This window comes from Salvelinus sp. IW2-2015, linkage group LG2, assembly GCF_002910315.2.
Source record: "Salvelinus sp. IW2-2015 linkage group LG2, ASM291031v2, whole genome shotgun sequence".
NCBI classification, from domain to species: domain Eukaryota; kingdom Metazoa; phylum Chordata; class Actinopteri; order Salmoniformes; family Salmonidae; genus Salvelinus; species Salvelinus sp. IW2-2015.
In genome coordinates, this window is record NC_036839.1 from 5985062 (window position 1) to 6003824 (window position 18763).

General features: G+C 45.2%; 1 protein-coding gene across 1 annotated transcript in view; it reads left to right on the top strand.

Moving 5' to 3' along the window:
* Window positions 1-18763, top strand: part of LOC111973572 (E3 ubiquitin-protein ligase HECW2-like) — a 79113-nt gene that overhangs the window by 11680 nt on the left and 48670 nt on the right. The window contains exons 2-14 of the mRNA XM_024000952.2: window positions 8195-9012; window positions 11173-11280; window positions 12206-12300; window positions 12401-12470; window positions 13403-13572; window positions 14020-14159; window positions 14378-14478; window positions 14611-15470; window positions 16299-16599; window positions 16870-16962; window positions 17667-17817; window positions 18062-18168; window positions 18343-18467. Coding sequence (XP_023856720.1) covers window positions 8619-9012; window positions 11173-11280; window positions 12206-12300; window positions 12401-12470; window positions 13403-13572; window positions 14020-14159; window positions 14378-14478; window positions 14611-15470; window positions 16299-16599; window positions 16870-16962; window positions 17667-17817; window positions 18062-18168; window positions 18343-18467 — 2715 coding nt within the window. The 5' untranslated portion in view covers window positions 8195-8618. The remainder of the gene's footprint in view (window positions 1-8194; window positions 9013-11172; window positions 11281-12205; window positions 12301-12400; window positions 12471-13402; window positions 13573-14019; window positions 14160-14377; window positions 14479-14610; window positions 15471-16298; window positions 16600-16869; window positions 16963-17666; window positions 17818-18061; window positions 18169-18342; window positions 18468-18763) is intronic.

The following is an 18763-nucleotide window of genomic DNA, read 5'->3' on the forward strand; positions in this document are numbered from 1 at the left end:
TTGCTGAGGGGCCTTTCAGGTCATGTCGATATAGGACTCGTTTTACTGTGGATATAGATACTTTTGTACCTGCTTCCTGCAGCATCTTCACAAGGTCCTTTGCTGTTGTTCTGGGATTGATTTGGACTTTTCGCACCAAAGTACGTTCATCTCTAGGAGACAGAAGGCGTCTCCTTCCTGAGCGGTATGACGGCTGCACGGTCCCATGGTGTTTATGCTTGCGTACTATTGTTTGTACAGATGAATGTGGTACCTTCAGGTGTTTGGAAATTGCTCCCAAGGATGAACCAGACTTGCAGAGGTCCACAAAAAAGGCACTGAGTTTGAAGGTAGGCTTTGAAATACATCCACAGGTACACCTCCAATTGACTCAAATMATGTCAATTAGCCTGTCAGAAGCTTCTGAAGCCATGACATTTTCTGGAATTTTCCAAGCTCTTTAAAGAAGMCACAGTCAACTTAGTGCATGTAAACTTCTGACCCACTYGAATTGTGATACAGTGAATTATAAGTGAAATAATCTCTGTAAACAATTCTTGGAAAAATTACTTCTGTTATGCACTGTTATGCACAAAGTAGATGTCCCAACCGACTTGCCAAAACTATAGTTTGTTAACAAGAAATTTGTGGAGTGGTTGAATACCAAGTTTTAATGACTTCAACTGTATTCATTGTCACAAAACTGCACATTTTAATTGTATTGTTCCCAGCACAAGGTGCATCTGTGTAATGACCATGCTGATTAAACAGCAAGAAATGCTCTCTAACAGGGATGTAAACAAATGTGACACATTTGAGAAATTATCTGTTTGTGCATATGGAAAGTTTCTTGGATCTTTWATTTCAGCTCATGAAACATGGMAACAACCCTTTACATGTTGCATTTTCATTTTTGTTCAGTATAGATGGAACTGCCCATATTCACAAACTTCCAAGTCCTGCCAAGCCTCACTTGGTTGGACGGATGCAGTCACCAACAGGGTCGAGATGATCATTTCCATCTGAACCCAGTTCAGAAAACAAATTAAACTCAAAATGAAATGGTTAAAAAACATAACGACGTTTGGGTGATGCCATTCTAAGGTCACGGTTCAGAGATGAGAAGCTGATCCTAGGTCTGTGCCTATCGACAACCCAGAGTGCTAACGTTTGCATGTTGTCCCTGGTTGTCTCAGGCTGTCTTTGTCGCCATCTGTTTTGCGGGGAAAGTAAGTCATACAATGTAGGTGTAGTTGGACAAAGTGATGTACAGTAAGTAGGGAGAGTAAGAACAGTGACTGTAYACCTGTGCTAGCTGTGCCACCAGAGACTCTGGGTTCGAGCCCAGGCTCTGTCGCAGCCGGCCGCGACCGGGAGGTCRATYGGGCGACGCWCAATTGGSCTAGCGTCGTCRGGGTTAGYGAGGGTTTGGCCGGTAGGGATATCCTCGTCTCATTGCGCACTAGCGACTCCTGTGGTGGGCCGGGCGCTAGGTGTACGTTGTATCCTCCGACACATTGGTGCGGCTGGCTTCCGGGTTGGATGCGCGCTGTGTTAAGAAGCAGGTTGGGTTGTGTTTCGGAGGACGCATGGCTCTCGACCTTCGTCTCTCCCGAGCCCGTACGGGAGTTGTAGCGATGAGACAAGACAGTAACTACTAACAATTGGATACCACGAAATTGGGGAGAAAAAGGGGATTTAAAAAAAATAAAGTTTGTGCTACTGACTCAACTAAATGAAGTCACAGCATCATTTAAAAAATTTTTTTATAACAAATTAATTTGACCAGCATGCTTTTCTACAGGTTAAAAAAAATGTCATTGTTTTTAATATCAGAGTTTTTCCATGTACATTGAGTGATTGATTATGCAAGACAAAGAAATATAAATGAATCCAATCATTTAGTTTTTTTTGCACGTGTTACTGAAATGGTTGTTCCAGTGTAAATGGCTTAGGTAGTCTCTTCACATTGTTCCTATCCCTYGCAGTCATTTATGAATGCAGGTTGTGGGTGAATYYAAATTTGTTGGATATCCTAACTCTGGCTGGATTCCAWTGGGAATTACATATAATTTTGCAAGATGGTATAATGTGACTTGCAAGTAGGGTTTCAAAATTCTGGTAAATTTCACAGGTTTTACAGATATCCTGGTTGTAAGATTCCTGGAAATCCATGTTTTATTTATTTTTATCTGGTAATTTCTTACTGTAATTTGGACCCATACTTGTAGGCATGATGTGCCCTGTAAACCACGAGTTTCAGGCCACTGTTACAATACATCTAGGKCTCAAAATAAGACCTTATGCGATATGTAATGTATTGTCATAAAGAATTTAATGATATTCACCTAGGAACTCACCGAGTGAAGGCCAAAGGACTGAAAATAGAGACATGGTCGTTGATATGTTTTTAACTTATTTACTCGAAGGCAAGGCACACTGGGAAATTATATTGGAGGTGTGGCTTAGTGGGGGAGTTAGTCAACATTTTCAAGCTGATACAACTCACATCTGGACCTCCTACAGGGTCACAGTGACTGTATCAGTTTGAGCAATGACTACAAAATCACTTATTAAACTGCTCAGATGTTAAGTGTAACTGGTTTCCTCAAAAGTTGAGTAATGACAGCACATTGGGGTTGGCTGTACAGTTTGTATGCTTGTTTCATGTATTTTTTGACTGTGTGTGTGTACATCTACAGTAAAGGTAACATTTAAGGTACAGATTCCTGTGCAGTGTGCATATGTTAGCAGCCTTCACTTCCATTGTGTTTTATAAATATATCTGTGTTCTAAAGTGATCCTTCATGAATACAGAAAGTGAGTGTGAATGGAGCGTCTTCTGTGGTGCTCCCTCACACTGCAGGTCATTGTGGGATACYTACATTTAAGTCATTTAGCAGACACTCTTATCCAGAGCGACTTACAGTCGTGAGTGCATACATTTGTCATACTTTTTTTTGCTGGGATACCTCCCAGCATGTGACTCATTCCAGGAACATATTCTCACTGGGAAGCAGCCAGCAAAGTAGCCCTGACAGTAACTCCATGGCGTATTGCTGGGAATACTCAGGAACAGTCTGTTCCTGCTCTCATTTGTCAGTAAGAACTGCATTCAGTATTATGAGGTCTCTGTGCATTGACAAAATGTACACGTTTAGATTAACTGCGTTACCCATGGTGCACGGGTCCATGAATGATTAGCCTATATCTACAGTAACATTAGCATAGTTCATTTACAACATATRATACTTATAGCTGTGTTTGTGTGGACTATGAGCACATTTTGCACGTGGTTTTGTGTGTGATTCTCGGGGTGCCATACGTGTATGCGTCATATGCCTGTGTGTGTGCTGGCTGTATGTCTGAGTCCTTACTGAAAGTGTTTTGAGGCACATTTAGATCCTGGTGACACTCTTCGTGCCAGCTTCCCAAGGTGCCTGTTCTGTCAAGCAGGAAAGTGCTGCAGTCACCTCCACAGGAGCACTGAGGGGTCCCAATGCTGACATCAACACACATACAGTAAAGGAATCCCTTTGCTGACATCACTGGAGGCGCATATTGTACTCAAGCCCACACATTGATTTATGCACATACATACACTCTTTTCCATTACAGTATTTGATAACCAATACAGGTCTGRGCTGTCAGTTCAGAAAACAATACTGTGCACACACTTGCTAACATACTACTGTCAGTGTGTATACAACACCCATGCGCATGACATAATGGGAGTGAAAGTTTGTGTGTGTGTGTGTGTGCCGCAAAGGAGTGCTGTATACAGCACCTTGCGTTGTGAAGATTCAGCACTTCTCCTTGGCAAGAGGTGTGTGTGCACTCTTCCATACTGTCATCTATCCTCCCTGCGTGTTTCAGTCTTTGAGAGGCCCAGATCTCCTCTGGACAGACTGATGTCAACAGGAAGCCTGGAAGATAGGCCGCTGTCAATCAATATTCACAGGGCCAACCACCCTCCAGCAGGGACACAGACGTATGAGGAGAGAGGGAGTGATACCTTTCCCACTAAGTGTGCAGTGGTGTTGGTAGAATGCGGGTCAATTGCCAAGAAATGCAATATCCTTATTCCAAGCATCCTATTTTTTTTTTTTAAAGTTTGTTTATTTCAAATCAAATTTTATTAGTCACATGCGACGAATACAACAGTTCACCAACTTCCCGTTTTGAATGAATACTGTAGTTGTGAACTTAACCAACGTTTGTTGCGAGCACTTTTGCTTTTGGAGTAAGGCAGCCATGGCTCCATCCCTGCTCAGGGAGGTCATCACCCCCATTCTCACCTACATTGGTGTTAGAAGTGGGATGGTACACTGTGCGGCCATTGGAAGTGGGTCTGAGGTGTGCGGGATTTGTAATAGTGAAGCGCAGTGGTGTTACGAACTCCCCAAGGGTAATATCTTTACTCACCCCTGTCGTTCGATACAAAATGTTGCAAGTACAATCTCCCTTTCGCCTTCCTTTCTTATTTCCTTGAAATAATGACTGATTTAGCATGACTGGACAGGAGAACGCAAACCTGGTCAACAACATATCTTTCACCGATCTAGTCAGATCAGTGACGTTCCTTCGAAGAAGGGATGGAGGTTCAAAATCTAGTTTGCAATTTCAAATTGATATCAACAAAAATTGGAACCATGCCATTGGATTTAGGTTACAATTTGGTTGAGGAAAAAGTCACACATTTTCAAAATTCCTTTTATGTTGACTGCTTTCAAATCCAGTCAGTTTTCCACGTTGATTCAACGCTATCAGAAGGACAAATATATTTTTTAGTTGAAATTACCAGTATTTGTGCCAAGCAAAATAGCTCTCTGGTATTCTTGCCCAACAAAAGGATTCTATGGCTTTACCATAAGCTTGGTGTCCAATGAGCTCAAAAATAAACTTGTATTTATTTATAGGCCTAATAATACACGTTCATGCAGTTATAACCAGAATTTCAAGGCACTAGATGGCATCTGGGTCCCACTACATAATAGCATCCTTATTTCACCAACCTTTCAAACCTGCAATTGTTGTCCTAAACAGAAATGGCTACCATGCCTTGTTTTTCTCCTTTTGAAAATGAATCCTTGCTTCCTTCTTTTCTTCTCAGATGTCAATAAATCACAGATCTCACATGACGTGATGGATGAAAGCAGTGTAGTGGAAGCTTTCATCCAGTCATGTTAGATCAGTAATTATTTCAAGGAAGGGAAGAAGGATTTTCAGGTCAAGGCCCTGTGTGTAGAGGCAGTGAACAGACTCCTTATCCCGTTAGCTCAGGGACAAAGACAACCCAGACTTCTCCCACTCAGATCAGTGAAAACAATGGAACACAGACATGGAAAGAATTTGAGCACTGTTTTATTTTTTTTATTTCACTAGGCAAGTCAGTTCTTATTTACAGTGACGGACTACCCCAATTGTGCGCTGCCCTATGGGACTCCCATTCATGGCCGGATGTGATGCAGCCTGGATTCGAACCAGGGACTGCAGTGACGCCTCTTGCACTGAGAGTCAGTGCCTTACACAGCTGCGCCACTGACCTCAACAACGGRTACATAACTACTATGCAAGTGTACAGACTTTTGTCTCTCGACTGTAAAGCCTCTGATTGTTTACTCAAATTGCTCCTCTTCCCACGTAGCTGTGCCCATATCTATTTGTGCGTGTGTGCCCCAGTTATATAGTCTGGTTGATTCCGGGACATCCATGTAGGCATCCCTTTCTTCAGTTTCAGCATCAGTCTGGAAGCACAGGCAATCATCACACACACGCACACACACACACTACGTGTCTGTTATAGGAATGTCCAGGTGAACAAAAGGAGAGCAATCAAAAATCACTCTGTGTATTACAAGTTGCAACAGGGAGACACCACCCAGCACAGAAGCAGATAAAGTCTACCTGGCCTTCTCTAAACAAGCCCTTATACCCCAATCAGACAGGAAACTGTTTTGTCAGCATTAGCCCTAGGGGCTTGTAGAAAACCCAGTGTAGCAGTGACCTTTGTCTCCTGCTACAGAGTTATAAACATCAGCTACTACAGAAAACCGTAATCGGAGCGATCACAGTAGTCAGACGATCATCAGTAATCAATTACATCAAAGGGCAGTCATGAAGTAATCAGAACATCAGTGTCCACATAATGTCATCAATACGACAGTGAATAATCAGTGTGTCCTTGGACCTTCAGTAACTTGCTCTGGTGTCAAGCACTACTTACAGATATGAGAACAATGTATAACATTAGGGCATCAAGTCTAGTGACCATCAACCCACACCCTAAGTGTCACAAATAGAACACTGGCAATCGTGTGTATTACGGAAACATCACTCTAAACTACACTGACGTTCAAAAGTTRGGGGTCACTTAGAAATGTCCTTGTTTTTGAAAGAAAGGCAAKATTTTTGTCCATTTTAAAATAACATCAAATTGATCAGAAATACAGTGTAGACATTTCATGTTGTAAATGACTATTGTAGCTGGAAATCGCTTWTTTTTTWAATGGAATATCCACATAGGCGTACAGAGGCCCATTTATCAGCAACCATCACTCCTGTGTTCCAATAGCACGTTGTTAGCTAATGCAAGTTTATAATTTTAAGAGGCTAATTGATCATTAGAAAACCCTTTTGSAATTATGTTAGCACAGCTGAACTGTTCTGATTTAAAGAAGCAATAAAACTGGCCTTTTAGACTAGTTGAGTTTCCGGAGAAATGAAGGCTATTCCATGCGAGAAATTGCCAAGCAACTGAAGATCTGGTACTACTCCCTTCACAGAACAGCGCAAACTGTCTCTAACAAGAATAGAAAGCTTGGGAGGCCCCAGTGCACAACTGAGCAAGAGGACAAGTACATTAATGTCTAGTTTGAGAAACAGATGCCTCACAAGTCCTCAACTGACAGCTTCATGAAATAGTACGCGCAAAACACCAGTCTCAACGTCAACAGTGAAGAGGRGACTCCGGGATGCTGACTTTCTAGGCAGAATTGCAAAGAAAAAGCCATATCTCAGACTGGCCAATTAAAGATTAAGATGGGGGAAAAMAACAGACACTGGACAGAGGAACTCTGCCTAGAAGGCCAGCATRCCAGAGTCGCCTCTTCATCGCTGACTCTGAAGGCTGTAGACCTGGCTCCTAACATTACGTGTTTTCTTTCAGATAGTTTAGGTGCTTGATTTAGCWCGCACCCCTTAAGCTTGTCAAAAATCGCCTCAATTTACAGAAGAGCTACACTACGATGCAATGGTCTCCAAGCAGCCAGAACAGCATAGTCGGCTAAAATAGTGCTGACCAGCCGACGAGACGAGCCCAGCATAGATCAGCCCAAATCAAAAATGACTTGCGCTAGCATTAGCTCAAATTATACCCAAGCTTCAAAAAGCCTTGGTTGTTGCTCAGCACATCTAAAATAAGCTCCTGTTGGATCATTAAGTCGCATGTCCCCCTTTTCCTACTAAACGGCTGTGGTTCAGAATCCGACAGCCAATCACAGTCCTCCCCACCTTATTTCCCCCAGCGGCCTTTGCTGAATTAGGAGCTTCCAGAGAAGCAGTTACAGCTGCCTTTCTCCACTTGCCTTTTCTGAGGCAGTCAATCTGAGACACACACGCACACCCACACAGATTTCCTGATTCAGTTGGAAGGTTGATTTTAAGAAGTAGAGAATGACGCGGTGTGTAAATTGGAATGGCTACGTCTAGTACTGCATTGGTGACTGGGTGCTTGACGACTCCCACTGAATTCTTCTGCTGCTCTTATCGTTCGCTACACACTTCAGTCGGAGACTGCCGTCATTGAAGTCATGTGGTGGTGTCAAAATGAGGGGTACTGTACAAAACAAAGTCATCAGTGACTGTATTATCTCTAACCAATCAGAGTATCAAAGCCAATGACGAATTTTCAAAACACTGCTTTACCCACGTGTGGAACCAATCAGACGGTCCTGAATAGATTTCCATTCTAGATATTGTTGGGGAGCTACTCGAATCCAGACTCATTGCGGAGAAGAAAGTAATGCCCGTGGGCGTTGCGTAGCGTTTGGGTAGCCAGGCAAGGTGACTGGATCTTTGACAGCAGTGTCCACTACGTTTGCTGTGTGTGTAGGGCATCTGTTAGGAATACTGACGTGCTTGTTTCTGTGTCTTTGTCTGTCTGCCTCTGTCCCTCATTTTCCCCTCCATCTTGCCTTGTTCTCTTCTTTCCTAGCCTCGGTCTCTGTCTTGATCTTTGCTTGTTGGACAGTGTCAATTTGGAGTAGCGGAGTGGACAATGCTGGCTGTGTCTTCAACCTGTCTTTGCTCCTGGATGGCATACTGCACTCAAGACATGCTTCTGTTTTTAAATTGGCCAGAGAGAGAATGGCCAGAACTTTAGGTACAACACACCACAGAGCTTCTATGGAAGGATAAGGTCTGCAGCCTCTACATCAACCACTACTGACACCACCATCGGAAAGCTAAAGCTGTAGCAAGCTACTATAGTTAAGTGGCCGAGGTAGACCATATCTTTGATGCCTAACCCAACCACTAAGACCAAGGGTTTCCGGTTATCTGTGCCCCACCAACACCTTGCCATCTTCCGTCACCCTGCCAAACGTTAAAGTTCCTGCTTTGGTCCCTCCGCAGCCACCATGCGTCCCTCACTCGCGGTCCTTCCCAGGACCCGTAACCATCCCCACACAGCCCACCCCCAAAATGCACACGGATTGTCTGCACACGTGGGGCGGGAGCACCTGTCGGCACCACGGAGGCGCAGCCCACACCTGCGACACACGCTCAGCCCAGAGAACCTGCGGAGCCTGGCGGAGCGAGGCGGTGCCGCCAGGGACACGGCTTCTGTGGTGAGCAGCCCCATGGGTCTCCCGAGGGCCAACAGCGACACAGACCTGGTGACYTCGCAGAGCCGCTCGTCGCTGACTGCGTCCACACTGGAGTTCACGCTGGGGAGGGGCCAGAACCTGGTCATCTCCTGGGACATCAAGGAGGAGGTGGACGCCACCGACTGGATCGGCCTGTATCACATCGGTGAGACATTCAGTATATTCATTTCACAATGGTGTAGTTCATAACTAGGAAAGTTTAAAGTAGAACACCTGTACTGGTTGCCCCAGCACGAACATAGTCCAGCACGAACACAACCAGATTCAACTAATAATATAGCCATTGATTTGTTGAATCAGGAGTGTTAGTATCCGCCTAAACAAAAATGACCTGGAGTTGAGAAACATGTCTATTTACTGGTGGAGCATGGAGTCAAAGGTTGAAAGAAATGTTCCACATTCATTGATTATATAACAGTAGTGTTTCTTTGATTAACTAGTAGGACTGGCTGATTCTAGCTAGTTTTGTAGAGTTGAGAATAGCAAGTCTGGTGCAGGAGACTCCAGAGTCCAATATTGAAACTGGAGCTGTTGAAATTCCACAGAAGGGAAGCCTGAGTCAACATAAATACTTCTGACTTGGTGTACTATAAAGGCGCCTGCATACTAGGTTCTGTTTGCTCCTAGCAGAACTCAGCTATGTGACTTAAATGTCTGTGCTCATGCTCTGTGCCCATGCTCTCTTAAAAGACCTACGCTTGAAAAACTAGAAGAAAGCGGCAATATTACTGTTTGTCCCTCTTGAAAGGCCATAGCAACAACACAGCCAGTATACAGTTCCTCAAATAGTCAGAATTAGTCTAAGATTTCTTGATTTAAAATTTGTAAAAAATTGCAGAGGAGTTCTTAGTTGCAAATTTTACATCTAACTACTTTCTCAAGTAAGAAAACGTGCATGAAAATTAGTCTTCTCTCGTTGAAGGACAAACACTTCATTGAACAATCCCGTCCATAGTTCCCACTCCTACTAGCAGTAGTCCTGTTGACCAATCAACGATGAAGGGGCATAGACTACGGCTACCAAACTTCGACTTGACTCAAGAAAATAGGTTATGCAGCCGATAAACGTCCGAACACCAAAATGAACCAAAAACGTCGCACATATTGTCATAATATATACTTAAACTGTTTTGACTGGGAAACATGCGATAGGCTTTACACGCACGCTATCACGTATACCATATACACTTAGACTATTCTGGGTGGTCTCCAACATGATAGCCCTGCTTAAGCGGCACCCTGCATAAGGCTACTAAGCCTAAATGTTCCCCTGTTGCAGTAAAAGGCAACATATCTAGCGTATTCATATTTGTTCAAATTATGAACCACACATTCTTTGAAACTACAGTATGACCAGTTCGGTTCTATGCAAGTAAGCATACACACTAGAGACATTCAGCCAACAAACTCTATAGTATTTATTTAACAGAAAGCTAGAGCAACCACATTATGGTTAACTCTAATACTCATTTACCGATTTACCAACTGGCTTTTGGACGAGTCAGTCGACTTCTAGAAGCTCCGTGAATCCTCTATCCACCCGCCCTTTGACCTCTCTGGACTTCCCTCCTTTAAGYAAGAAGGATCCCAATGGTTCACTGTAAGGTTAAACTATGAGAGACAGGAGAAAGCAGAGAAAGCATGCAGGGAGGGTGCCAGGCCACGTGGCTATCGATCACGAGGCCATCATGCACTTCATTACTAGCGTCCGGGTCTTAATCCCCCCGGGTGGCCCGTGCTCTCCCACTTTCCACTACTAAGCAGACATTCAATGATATTACCTTACCTCACCCTCCTCTCTCCCCCCCCCTCATTGTGCTGCTTCGTGCTCGTTCAGTTCAGCCTGAAGTGGTGGTTCATTATTAGAGGGGGGGGTCGAAAGTGCTACGTACAGCGGAATTCCCTCCGTTTTAACACCGTGGTAGGTTACAATTTKTTGTCCTTTGTGTTAGAGGTTGTAGAGAATGTATTTTAGGCACTACAWTTATGGATTAAAGAAGAATTGTCTGAAGCTAAGTATCTGTCATGGTTATATGACATGAGGCAAACAGACGTGGAACAACAGCTGTGATAAGGCTGCAAAGTGGAGCGTAGACAAGTGCTGTTCAATAAACATTTGACCATAATGTTATTTGGGGTCAACCATTTTTAAGGTTAGACAATAATCCAGAAGTTTGTCTGTCACTGTCATGTCTTCATAGAACACAACACGCACGCACTCCCATTTTAGAGCCATATACTCATTTAGAACCCCACACACATACTGACTGGACTGACAGAGCTTTCTTTCTGTTCGCCGGCCCAGATGAAATCAGCCCATCCAATGTGTGGGACTGTAAGAACCGTGGGGTGAATGGGACACAGAGGGGCCAGATCGTCTGGAGGCTGGAGCCTGGGCCTTACTTCATGGACGGTGAGAGGAGAGGAGAGAAAGCATCAGTGGGATTTATACAGTGAGAAATATGATCAAGTATAATGTAGAAACTACGTTTCAAAAGGTCTTTGTAATGAGTGTGGTCCAATGGGACAGGATTAAGAAAGGGGGAGATGCAATACTTAATAATTGACATTGGTTTCATTCCAAATGGCACCCTATTCCCTATGTAGTGCACAATTTTATTTTTGTACCTTTCGTGATATCCAATTGGTAGTTAGTCGCATTGCTGCAACTCCCATACGGACTCGGGAGAGGCGAAGGTCGAGAGCCTTGCGTCCTCTGAAACACGACCTCGCTTAACCAAACTGCTTCTTGACACTGCTCGCGTAACCCGGAAGCCAGCCACACCAATGTGTCGGAGGAAACGCCGTACAGCTGGCGACCGAAGTCGGCGTGCATCCGCCCGGCCGCCACAAGGAGGCGCTAGAGCTTGATGGGACAACGACATCCCAGCCGGCCAAACACTCCGTAACCTGGACCGCGCTGGGCCAATTGTCACTACAGGTCGAACCCGGATCTGTAGCGATTCCTCTAGCACTGGGATGCAGTGCCTTCGACCGCTGCGCCACTCGGGAGGCCCCATAGTGCACTACTTTTGCGCAGGGCCTATAGGGAACAACCATAGTGGCATTATTCCATGGGTAACTAATGGGAAGGGAATTACACTGCAATTACACAGTATACTACTTTTAATTGAATTGTTAATTCTATAATGCATGCAAACACAAGTAACTGTGAGCAAGATTTGTACGTTTTGCATTACTCCACGTACATACTTCCCTGTTACATAAGAATATAACAAAGTCACGTCTCATAATTGAGGCGCAGCCAGCCAAAGAGTGGGTGAAGAGAGAAACGAGGGATGGTGTTCATGTCATGCATCTCTCTGTTTTCCCTCTAGCTGAGACCAAGATCTGCTTCAAGTACTACCACGGCGTCAGTGGAGCCCTGAGAGCAACCACCCCCTGCATCACTGTGAAGAACCCTGGAGTCCTGGTGTGTCTGTCTGTGTGTGTTTTTATGGTTTGTTGTGTGTGTGTGTGTCGTGGTGTGTCTGTGTGTGTGTTTTTACATTCAACTTCTCTGTGTCTCTCAGGGAGAAGGTCAAAGTGAGGGGCAGTCATCCACAGATCATCCTCGCAAACTGGTCAGCTTTACTTTGACAGGTGAGGTGTGGTTTGGCCAAAACCAGGAAGATGTCCTCATTGACTCTGACTTGGAAAAGGTGCCCTCTATAGTTCCGATTCAAATGATTTAAATAGAAGAGCGTCAGTTTTCCGTTATTGATTAACTCATTATTATAATCTACTACTACTTCTTTATTTSACCTTTTATTCCTSCTTYCATGTATTATTCCCACTTGAAAATAAGTTCTAACTTTGCATTGCTCCTAACATCCGACATGCAAGCAATTATAGTCAGCCTCATTGACTAAAGTTTCTTCCAATTGGCCTCAAAAGCACTGATTTCTATCACAAAAGTAGAACCGAATGAATGTGTATGCATGTCATCCTTCCCTTGCAATAAACCTCGGGCAACTAGTGAAAAAGCAAAACGTTTCTGCAACTCTTCGTTTGCAATGTCAGTTCAAATGGTAAGCTGCGCTTTGGTTTCCCTGGCTTGTGACATGAACAATTGGACTTGGCAAAACTGTAGTTGCAGATAAAAGCCTTTATTGGACCGGCTTGACGTGTCCATTTTGGAAGGTTAAATAACGAGGTAAATAAGTCAGCTGTTGCCAATGCGTTGCAGTTTCAACATACGTTCATGGTCTCCATGTGTTTGATACTATTCCATTCCAGACATTGCGATGAGCCCGTCCACCTATATCTCCACCCAATAGCCTTCTCTGGTTTGCAGTTTAGCCTCCAATTTGAGTTTTGTCAAAGCCTCAGACGACGATGGTCAGTGAAGCAGGACCCGGGGCTGTACTGTATGTAGTGGGTCTCAGAGTAGGAGTGATGCCCCCCCCCCCCCCCCCCCCCCATGTAGTCTTATTCATTGTGAGCTTAAAAAGCTAACTGATCCGGGTCAGCGCTCCTACTCGGAGACTCTTGACATGTACCCCTGATTTTAATGACGGTCTTCCTCTGTGTAGATATGCATGCGGTGGGGCTGAAGAAGGGTATGTTCTTCAACCCGGATCCCTACCTGAAGATGTCTATCCACCCCGGGAAGAGGAGCGGCTTCCCCACCTTCAGCCACCACGGACAGGAGAGACGCTCCGCCATCATCGCCAACACCACCAACCCTAAGTGGCGAGGAGAGGTGATCTATATACATGCATGTGCGCACGCACGCACGCACACACACACACACACACACACACACACACACACACACACACACACCACACACACACACACACACACACACGTGCACAGACATACACACAAACGTGCACACTCACTCCACTCATAGATCACTGGTTCACTCACTATATGTGTTCCCTATTATTTACAATATTGTAACGATCAAACGTTTGAAATTAATATGGCTGAAGAGTCGAGCTAAATATAGTTCATGGGGAGCCGAGCGAGCCTTTCCCGCTAGGCTTCTCCTTGCTCAGATTGTCGTGGTGTTGCACTTCAGGTTTTCAATGAAGTTGCTGTCCAAATTAAATTGTTGCTCATCCTCTGATCACCGCAAATCACTTTCACATAGAAAGGTCAGATGGTGCTTAGCGAACCAGTCTGTGTCTCCCTCTCTCTGTAGAAATACACTTTTGTAGCACTGATGACAGACATTCTGAACATCGAGGTGAAGGACAAGTTTGCCAAAAGTCGACCAATCATCAAGCGCTTCCTTGGTCAGCTGACCATTCCTGTGCAGAGGCTGATTGAGAAAATACCTGGGTAGGTGACCTGGAAAATGGGCACACACACACACACACACAATGTGCTTTAAAACAAACCAACAATTTATACACACTCAAAGACATACGTGTTCTTAATGATGCTCATTTAGACCCATGCTCATGATTATTGATTGTTCGCTATGCTTTATCATTGCGTGTTAACTATAGTTGAGTAATTGCATTTTGTTGTTTGTTTGTCTGTCTGTCTATCCTCAGTCTCCAGCCTCTGAGCTTCTCTCTGTGTCGACGGTTGCCCACTGAGCACGTGAGTGGCCAGATGCAGTTCAGGGTGGAGCTCACATCCACTGGACCTGACGGTGAGGGCCATTGCCTGTAATTTATTGTGTTTGTAAACAACAATACCTAATTAAAGTACACACTGCTAAATTGTAATGGAATAAAAATCAAGGTATTACAAAATTATGAATCTTGATCTTGTTCATGCTCAGGGGCCTCTCCAGACTCTATCATCGGTGTGCCCAATAACGGGGCCCCTGGGACTCCGTCAGATGACGAGGATCTTCCCCACCTACTCCCGGGGGTGGTRACTGGAGGCCCCTCCCCTACTGGATCCCTGGGCTCACAGCGGTCCTGGGAAGGCGGGGCCACAGCCTATCCAGTCCCAGACTACAGGGACTTTAGCGGTACAGAGGGCAGAACCACAGAGGGTGAATCCTACTCTGGCCCTCTACGGTTGCAGAGGTCCCTGAGCGAAGGCCTGGATGCCATCGAGGCCCCCAAGGGCCCCGGAGAGAGGCCCTTGGGCGCCGCCTCACCGAAGCTGCGCTCTAGCTTTCCCACTCACACACGTCTCAGTGCCATGCTGCACATTGACTCAGACGAAGATGAGGAGCGCTCGGGGCCCACTGAAATTTACCCGGTGCCCGGGTCCCCCCTGCTGCTCAACGGGGGTCCCGAGGGGCCTGAAGAAGAAGACGTTGTCCCAGAGCTACAGCAGGATCCTGACCCTGAGCAGCTGGAACCCAGGGTGGCGGGAGATGAACAGCTGGTGGTAACGGGGGAAGATTGTGCCCCTGGTGGTGAATCCAATGTGGCCCCTGAGTTAGACCTGGCCCTCGACTTCGAGGACTCCTCAGAGCCTGATGTTTTCTCGGAGGTGGAGGAAGTTCCTTTCTTCTCAGAGGCGCTGTCCCAGAGTCTTTTGGCTGTGGGCCTGGAGGGGCCAGAGGAGGGCCAGGGGCCCGCTGACAACGCCTCGTCGCCGATTGACACCTGCTCCATGGCAATTGCCCCACTGACAGTCTTCTCTTCCTCAGAGAGTTGCCCAATCACAATGTCCACGGCTGAGGTGAGTGACTGGTGGTAAAGTGAGTAGATCTTACCTGTGGTTAAAAGTTCTCTATGCAGTACATAAAATAGCCTATAATATATCTGTAGTAGTAAGTCAAGGAACAATCACGGAAACCCAGAAGTAAAATCTTGCGTGATTGTGTCAGATGCTCAATTAAATTCGACACGTTAGAAAATATGCTAGAATGAGGAGTGGAATCAGGGCGGTAGCTCTCTTTGCAAGTTACAGGCAATTCTATGGGCCAAATGTCCCCTCCCCATCTGATATTCAAAAGATTGATGAAAAATCTTCTCACCGGAACAAAGTTCCTCGTTAGACGTCTGTCTGTTGACAGATGCTAGGATACCAGTTATGTGTGTCTGTCCATGAGACATTTAGTAAAGGAATAATTCAGGATTTAAAGCTATAAAGTTGCTTGCTCACTGAGCYGTCTTCCTGTTTCAGGATTGGTTCTCATTCTGAGGTTGAAAACAGAGCTAATATAACACGACATCAAACAATGTTTCTAGCCAGGACCTTACCTTGTTTCAGCAAACAAAATCCTCACAAAGTAAGGTGTCAAAAATAAAAAGCTGCAGTTGTAAAAGAATGAACCACAACCCGCCAGTGGGTCCTAACCAGAGATCTGGCAGTGGTTATAAAAAGGTGTGTGAACAAGAACGCCTTTCGAGATGATGCTGGCAGGTAGCGTAAATACTAACAATGTCATTTTAGTGTTATAGGCGCACAAACGTTATTCACCATCATTTATTAATGCTCCACTACATCCCTAGTCCTGACCATCATTTGGGAAACACTGTTCTGACCTTCTGACCGGCTTTGCAGGAGGCAGAGGAGAGGGCAGTAGCTGCCATTGGCCCAGGGGGAGACTCCTTCACTGACACTCCACCCACCCACCAGCATGTAGACGACGAGGGGGGCGGGCATACATCAGCCAATGAGGTTGAAGGAGACGCTCCGTCTGCCAATGAGCTGGAGCCAGGGGAGGAGATTAGTGAGCGGATGTGGAGCTTTCAAGTATCTGGGGATGTTCCCCAGGATGAGGAGGGGGAGGAGCCAAGACCCGCAGGGGTGGCGGTATCCGTTGATTCAGATGCAGTTGCCATGGAGACAGATGGAGAGGACGGTGTGTAACTACCACTTTTAAAATCATTTTTTTATGCTTTATTTTACAGTCCAATATTTACCTTGTAGTATCTTAGAAATTACATGATGAAATTATAGCTACGTTATATTACTATTTTGCTTCCGTGGGATTCATCAAAGCATCCGCGTACACCCCTACTTGAAATGATCATTAAATATGATTAATTCATTAATCCAGTCATGTAGAAACTAATAGTGAATTACTATAAAAAGGCTCATGTGCTCTAACTTTTCCTGAATGTATCGTCAGGTGCTCAAGTGAACGGTCACCCCGTGCACTGCCTCCCCTCAGTACGCCATGACATTCACCGATACCAACGAGTGGACGAACCGTTACCGCCTAGTAAGTGTCTGTCTGTACATACTATATCTGTATGTATTTGAGGTGAAGGAAGATGACAAAAAGGAGAGGAAGAAGGCTGCTTGATACAATGTGTATATTTGGCTCCATAGAGGCTGATAGAGGGGGCTTCTTTGTATATGTGCCTTAATGGCTTCTTTGACTATTACTTCTATAAGTATGTAGACAAACTGAAAGGGTGCATACCGCCACCTGGAGTGTGTTGTCTGAACATGTATAAAACCAAGGTTGGAAATTTACTGCCACATGCAGTTATGGAATGTTTGCTGAGGAGTATAATTCGTTGGCTGATCTTTTCCTTATGACCTGCATATCTACTTCAAAATGGTGACAGTTCTCAATGGCACTGCCCATGCTAAAACACACTTTGTGTCATTAGAGCTGTCTATCTAAATCTATGTCTAAGTCCTACATTTCTAACGGCTATATACACAATGGTATACTATTTGATATACTGTATGTTTATGCTATTCGAGGTGTCATGGTTCTGTCAGAATGCATCTGCATGTCAACCATGTGTGAATTTAGTTTGACGGTGGCTTTGTCCCAAATGGCACCCTATTCCCTATGGGCTTTGGTCAAAAGTAGTGCACTATAAAAGAACTAGGGTGCCATTTGGGACATAGCCTCTGTCTCATGTTAAGTGTGTGTTTGCTAATGTAAAGCCATGCGTTTGTTCTCCTCAGACTGGGAGGCGAGGATCGATAGTCACGGTCGTATTTTCTTTGTCGATCACGTGAACCGGACCACCACGTGGCAGCGCCCCACCGGACCCCCCGCTCCCCAGGGCCTGACCCGCTCCAGCTCCATCCAACAGATGGAGCAGCTCAACCGCAGGTCTGTATCGTGTAGAGGCGCACACACCCACACGTACATACACACCATGCGCTCATATACACGCACACTCGCACACATATATGTACGTATACACTCACACCTTCTCTCTCCCTCACACGCTCATGTGCACACACACTTTTGTAACTTCCATCCTCTACATTTCCTCTCTCTCCTTAACCCTTCACACCCCTTCCTCTCTTTCTCACACTGTCCTTCTTTCCCTCTTACTATTTCTGTCTGTCAGATATCAGAGCATCAGGAGGACGATGACCAGTGAGAGATCTGAGGAGAACACAGTTGACCTCCCGCCAGAGCCCACAGAGAGTGACTTTCTTCCCCAGACCATCCCTGGTGTGCTTGTGCACTAACATACATACACACACGCACTGATAACACTCACGAGGTATGCACACATACGTGCGCGCATACAGGCACACACACACACACACACACACACACACACACACACACACATCCTTCCCAACATATATTTATCTCTAACAGTTTTTGTTTTGTCTGTTGTAGAGTACAGGAGAGAGAGCGCAGTGGGTCACTCCAGCTCTCGGTCGCGTCTCTCTCTGCTGCTCCAGTCTCCAAGTGCAAAGTTCCTGTGCAGCCCAGACTTCTTCACCGTGCTGCATTCTAACCCTGTGAGTCTGGCTGCATAGGCGCTCAACTCTCACATTTCACCTTATGGATGACCTTTGGTCCCTCAAGGTCACCCTTACCATGTCATATCTCTCAGTAGTTGATAATAATCTGCAAAGGTGTGAATGGTAAGGTAAGAGCTTCTTGGAATGAAATGCTCTTTTCTAGTTTACTTCAAATGTTGCCTTCATCAGGTTAATTGATATATAAATACGAGCTATGCTACCTGGGTTTTCATTCATCAATCTCCCTTAATGTGTTTGCTCAAGGTAATAACCCCATTTACAGAAGAGCCCAG